Genomic DNA, 6,885 nt, shown 5'->3' with positions numbered 1-6,885 from the left:
TGGTGCATGAAATAAAAATAGAAAATGTGCTACTGTATCAAGAAAAAGTTCAGTTTTTTCTTTCGTTCAATTTTTCGGCCTGAAAAATTGAATCGCGCAGTAGCTCAAGAACAGTAAAGAGTCTGAATCTGAGTAGATTTCAGAGAAAACTTGAAAAGATTGAATTTGGGCAAGATTTCGAAGAACGCGATAAGGAATTAGGGTTTAAATCTTCATTTTTGCGCCTTCGAGAAAATAAAAACGACGATTTTAATGAATCAGAGACGTAATTATCTGAAATTCTTCTGGAAATTTGATAATTTTCGTAATGATCGGCGAATTACAACATCATAACTTGTTTTCTGACAAGAAGATCAAGTAATATGTATCTTAATTTATTTCGTTGAATTTTTCATGCTTAGAATTCGAAATTTTATATTGCCGCTGCTCCCCTGTTCTTCAATTCTAGCTTCAATGGAGGCGACGGAAGAGCTGAGATCAGTGGCTTTTGATTGAGTTAAGAGAAGAATCAAGAGCCCTTTATAAAGATTCTAAAGTGTCTCTTCGTGACTGGAAAAGGGTTGCCGATAAATAAAGACTATTAATCCTTCTTCTACATTCATATATGTGAATCTGTGATGTATGTTTCTTCTACGTGTATGTATTTAATATACATAGATATTCATATCTAATAATGTATATATGTATTGTTATACCATTAGTTGTCTATATACATTGCGTGTGCATCAATCTCCTGAAAGTCTAAGTACATGTGTAGGAGATATGCATAAATGCATTCATATAGTCATGAGTCATGACTGTCGAATTTTGCTAACAGATAATCAGAAGATTTTCAAAGTAGTTGCATTAAGCTTACTGTGTTTTCTTGACATTTGAGGAGAAGGGGTCTTAGATCTGGTTCCTGATGAGACTTGTGCTGATTAAACTATTGCTCTTTGTATCCAGTCTTACTCATTCGTCTGTTTAACTTCTCATTTTTGGCATATAGAGAAGGGCTGCATAAGTTGCTGCTGACGGAGCTTGTACTGCTGTCAAACGGGGAACTTGGATAACCCTTTCACTCGACCAAAAGCTTTCATTCACGCTTGATTCTGCTGCACTAGGTACTAGTATCCTATAAAATAGTGATCTCTTTTAAAGAAGTCTTGAGGAACTGTGATATATTCACTAGGAGACAAACTCATTCACTCTTGTTCTTCCATGTTCTCGTGAAGTATGACGAAAGCAAAAGAGCTACCGGATCCAGCCCTGACCAGTGAGAAGAAATTGGTAATCCCAGTAGGACCCAGGTTTCAGGTTGATGTTGATGTTCCAGATTGGGCCAACTCTCCGAATAAGGGAACTCCAGTTGTAGCAGCAGATAATGCATTAAGAGCTTCTATTCCATCAATGGAGGAAATGGTATGCAAGTATAAAAAGGAGGAATCTGATACTTCAAAATGGCTTGGTACACTGGTATGGCCAACAGACGACAACCTAGAAAACAAGGAAGTTAACGAGGCATTGGTTGGGAAAGGGAGAAACGAACATTGTTCTTGTAGGTCCCCTGGATCTTTCGAGTGTGTTAAAAGACACATTAAAGAAGAAAGCATGAAGTTGAAGTCTGAACTGGAGACAGCCTTCAATGTCTGGAAGTTTGATGAAATGGGAGGAGAAGTTTCCCAGTTGTGGAACACTAAGGACCAAAAAAAGTTCAGGTCCCTCGTTAAGACCGGTCTGTCTAAAGGCAAAAGCTTCATGAAACCAGCATTAGCATCTTTTCCTTCCAAGAATAGGCAAAGCATTGTCAACTATTACTTCAATGTTCACATTCCTCAGCGTATCAGGTCAAATGGTATAACAATTAACACCGATGATGAAGATGAAGAAGAGGAAGAAGATGAGGAAGAGGAGGTCACTGCTCCCAGACATTCTCGTAAAAGGAATCGAGCAAACAAAGGTGTCTCTACTAGTTCTAAATCTCTGAAGACAAAGTACCTAAGTGGTCGACGATGACACCAGAAGTATCAATATACATTCTTTTTTAGTTGTCATAGAAATGGAATATACAGAGAGAAATGTATTTTATCACTCAATCCAGGGAGAGTTTTGGGATGGGGTTCACATTTTATACATAGGTTTTAAAGTCAAGAAAAGGTGACATTTTTTGGATATTGATGCAATGTATTGAGGTCTGATAGGATCGCACAAAAAAACTATACATAAATACATTGATATCTGGATTTGAGAGGATATTGCTTCTTCTGTTTCCTTCATAAAGGAACAATATGGCTTCTTACATCCAGCTTCATACATTGTCTTTTATCTCTCTTCGACATGTTCGATTATTTTGTGTCGTTCGGTAGTGTTTATAAAAGTAGTGCTAGCTAGGGTGTGTGAGTAATGAGGAGATTAATTATGCTGGGATTATTTCTTCTCAATTGTTTGTTTTGGTCATAATTCTAAAAAAAATGTTTGTTTACAAAAATACCCTTCATATTCTCAAAGCTTTGTACATTTTCAGGAGCAATTATGTCTTTAACTATGTTTCTGCGTATATTGAAACTCCTTGTATTGATATTATTATAGTTTGCTAAGTATGTACTCCATTAGTTATAGAGGAGTTCTTAGGGATCATGTTGGATAAATGATTATGGCTTTCAGTGCCTATTTTGTTTTTTGCTCAAATAATTCAGCTGAGGCTCTAGCTCTAAAGACTGGCCTAAGATGGTGTCTAGATCATGATTTTCACCGAGTTACTGTTGAGTCTGACTCCCTATTGATTATTCACATGGTTAAAGGCAAGATCAACCCCCCTTGGCAGATCAAAGATGATATTAAACAGATTCAATCCATCACTTGGTCATTTCTCTTTCATTCACACCTTTAGAGAAACTACAGCTAATTTGCTCGCAAATATGGCTGAACATTGCAAAACAACTACCTTCTTCACCGAGGCCATAAATATTCCTTCTAAGATTACTTCCACCTTGATGAATGATGTAGTTGACAAGCCCAACATTAGAATTCGAGTGAAGAAGGGCAATTTCATATTCGACCCTGGTTAAATTTCGTTTGGTTGCTTCTAGTTTTATGAATTCTAGGATTTTTTGTAAGCTTATGTGACGAGGAGCAACCCTCCTCCTTTTTCTTTCCTTTTATTTTGATAAGTTAGAGAGTAAGGATGTGCTTTCACTCCTAGTTTTGTAATGATATCCTTTAGACTTCTCTCCTTGAAGCATAGTTGTTACCAATCAAATGTTGATATATACTCTTTTAACAATTGATATTATTCTTAAAAAATTATATTCAAATCTTCACTTTTCTATTTAAATTAAAAGTGTTGACTACAAACTAGTCCAACCCTACTACACGAGACTAGCAGACTGACTAAAGATAGGCTAAAAGATCCCCTATTTTTAATGAGCAAGGAAAATGTCAGTCCAACCACACCAAACTAATGAGTTGAATTTGACTAATTTCATGGGTCAACTCATTTTGACGACTCTATTTTAAGATATTTTAGTCAAGAAATATTTTGTGAATTTTTCATAAATATCTTTTACCTTAATTTTTTTTGTATTTTCACATGTACCTTTCCCACCTCTGTTATAAATGAGGGTTTGTACACCTCGAATTCCTCGTGATTCAATCTATAAATATCTTTTGCCTCAAACTTTTTCGCATTTTCATATATATGTTTCCCCTACCATGTTATAAATGAGTATTCCTACACCTCGAATTCCTCGTGACTCAATATATAAATATCTTTTACCTGATTTTTGTGTGTGTTTTCTTATATAGCCTTTTCCCTACTATAAATGGTGTTCCTACAGCTCCAATCCTCCATTGTGAGTTGTGACAACCCAAAAATTACAAAGAATAAGTATCCTTCTCTTCTTTATTTCTTTCTTATATTTTATACCTATAAATAAAATGTTTTTCAAAATTTTCATTCTTTCTCATTTACTTAACTCTTTTTCCCTTCTTTTTTTGTTTTTTCACTAAGGTGGAGATTGGCAAGCAACTTCAACTTGGTCCCATTTTGACAATTGTTGAGAAAACAAAAGGCAAGTGAACTTTACTTCTTTTGAATTTCAATTCCTTTTCACTAATTATGCTTACTTACATTGATGATATTCTTCATTAACTTTAACATGTATATTTTATACTTGGACTATAGCTTAAAATTGGAATCTTTATATGTAAATTAAATTTCGCTAAAAGTAGAATATTTACATTATGTTTTGGTGCATGAAATAAAAATAGAAAATGTGCTACTGTATCAAGAAAAAGTTTAGTTTTTTTTTTTCGTTCAATTTTTCGGCCTGAAAAATTGAATCGCGCAGTTGCTCAATTCCAAGTGTATGTATTTAATATAGATAGACATTCGTATCTACGAATGTATCTAAGTATTGTTTGACATTGTTATCTATATATGTTGCATCTTTAATCTCCCAAAAGTCCAACTACATGTGTAGGAGATATGCATTCATATAGTCATGAGTCATGAAGGTCGAATTTTGCTGACAGATAATCAGAAGATTTTCGAAGTAGTTGCATTAAGCTTACTGTGTTTTCTTGACATTTGAGGAGGAGGGGTCTTAGATCTGGTTCCTGATGAGACTTGTGCTGACAAAACTGTTGCTCTTTGTTGAATAATCTTTACTATTACGCAACTCTGCTTTCCGTTTGTGTCCAGTCTTTACTCATTTGTCTGTTTAACTCCTCATTTTTGGCATGTACTGAAGGAGCTTGTACTGCTGTCAAACGGGGAACTTGGATAACCCTTTCACTCGACCAAAGCTGCACTAGGTACTAGTATCCTATAAAACAGTGATCTCTTTTAAAGAAAAGTTCAAATACATAGCTTGAGGAACAGTGATATATTCACTAGGAGACAAACTCATTCACTCTTGTTCTTCTATGTTCTCATGAAGTATGACGAAAGCAAAAGAACTACCGGATCCATCCCTGACCAGTGAGAAGAAAAAAGAATGGTGTGAATTCATCTATGAAGATAGCTTGAAATTGGTAATCCCAGTAGGACCCAGGTTTCAGGCTGTTGTGCCAGATTGGGCCAACTCTCCGAATGAGGGAACTCCAGTTGTAGCAGCAGATAATGCATTAAGAGCATCAAAGAAGGAAATGGTATGCAAGTATAAAGAGGAGGAATCTGATACTCCAAAATGGCTTGGCACACCGGTATGGCCAAGAGCCGACAACCTAGAAAACAAGGAAGATAATGAGGAGTTTGTTGGGAAAGGGAGAAACGAACATCCCCTGGATCAGTCGAATGTGTTAAAAGACACGTTAAAGAAGAAAGCTTGAAGTTGTGGTCTGAACTGTTGACAGCCTTTACTGCCTGGGAATTTGGTGAGATGGGAGAAGAAGTTTCCAATTTGTGGAATATTAAGGACCAAAAAAAGTTCAGCTCCCTCGTTAAGAAGGGTCTGTCTAAAGGTAATAGCTTCATTAGAATCTTTTCCTTACAAGAATAGGCAAAGCATCATCAACTATTACTTCAATGTTCACATTCCTCGGCGTATCAGGTCAAATAGTAAAACAATTAACACTGATGATGAAAAGGTGACATTTTTTGGATATTGATGCAATGTATTGAGGTCTGATAGGATAGCACAACAAAACTGTACAAAAATACATTGATTGCAACAATTTGTAAGAGGATATTGCTTCTTCTGTTTCCTTCATAAAGGAACAATATGGCTTCATGTATTGTGTGTTATCTCCCTTCGATTATTTTGTGATTGCCTTATTTACTTCATTTTTTAAGAGAATGCCTATATTACTTGTAAGACCTCTCACTTAAGACGGAAATAATTTTCTTGCGTTTGGTAAATAACCAGAAAATATTATCTCAAGAATATGTATGGGTTTAATTTATGCAAACATTATGGGGGTGGAAATGGGCTGATAGATTTAGGGGAGAGCATAAATTCGAATACAGCTTTTGAGAATGGTAATTAGAAAAGTTACAACTTCTTATATCCCTAAAATAATCTCCTAATTATGAGGAATATTCAAAATCATTTGTAACAAGAGCCAACATCCCCAATTTCCGGTCTACCAACATCGCATGAAAGCTATAAAAAAACTTCTCTACCTTCACGAAATAAGAATAAAATTTGCATTTATTCTACCTTGTCGAGACCCCACTTATAAAATTTCGTTGTACTCAGCTTGCTTACCTAATATGACTAGAATATCTATCTATATATATATATAGACTTCTTCTAGCTTGTCCTAATCTAATACAATTGCTTTAATTTATTTTCTAGTAACGGAAAAGGGTCAAAAATACCCCTGAACTATTGGAAATGGATCAAATATACCCTCCGTTTGATTTTGGGGTCAAAAATACCCTTACCGTTAGTGATTGGCTCACTTTTACCCCTCAAAACTAACAGATGTCATGTCACCTAAAAAATCACATAAAACAATATTTTTTTGCTGACTTGGAAATTCAAATGGACAAAAAAATCCTTCCATTGCCAGTCTCCTAACCGAAGAAACTGAAAAGTGATTAAAGTTTGTATTTTTTTTAATAAAGAATTGTGAAATAAAGATTTAGGTATTCAAAATGTTGTGTTAATTTCACTGTAATTTTGTCATTTTGGGACTTTTATTGAGCCAAGGGTGTATTACACCCACCCCACTTGTGGATTGTTGCTACCATGTTGGGAGTTTTGTCCATTTGAATTTCCAAGTCAGCAAAAAATATATGATTTTATGTGATTTTTTAAGTGACATGACATCTGTTAGTTTTGAGGGGTAAAAGTGAGCCAATTCACTAACTGTAAGGGTATTTTTGACCCCAAAATCAAACGGAGGGTATATTTGATCCATTTCCAATAGTTCAGGGGTATTTTTGACCCTTTTCCGTTA

The 6,885-nt window shown here is 35.2% G+C and overlaps 1 protein-coding gene across 1 annotated transcript; it reads left to right on the top strand.

Annotated features, from left to right (window-relative positions):
• Positions 1-620: 620 nt before the first annotated feature.
• LOC102583536 (AT-rich interactive domain-containing protein 2-like) lies at positions 621-2,310 on the top strand. The gene is made up of 2 exons (XM_015310222.1): positions 621-1,103; positions 1,215-2,310. The coding sequence occupies exon 2, from the start codon at positions 1,216-1,218 to the stop codon at positions 1,993-1,995; it is 780 nt and encodes a 259-aa protein (XP_015165708.1). The 5' UTR covers positions 621-1,103; position 1,215; the 3' UTR covers positions 1,996-2,310.
• Positions 2,311-6,885: the final 4,575 nt, after the last annotated feature.

The sequence above is a fragment of the Solanum tuberosum genome, unplaced genomic scaffold, assembly GCF_000226075.1.
Source record: "Solanum tuberosum cultivar DM 1-3 516 R44 unplaced genomic scaffold, SolTub_3.0 scf00128, whole genome shotgun sequence".
Classification (NCBI taxonomy): Eukaryota; Viridiplantae; Streptophyta; class Magnoliopsida; order Solanales; family Solanaceae; genus Solanum; species Solanum tuberosum.
Note: the sequence above shows the minus strand (reverse complement) of the source record. Positions and strands in the feature narration are given on the sequence as shown.

Coding starts and splice junctions, on each gene's coding strand:
- LOC102583536 (XM_015310222.1), top strand. CDS start 1,216: ATGACGAAAGCAAAAGAGCTACCGGATCCAGCCCTGACCAGTGAGAAG.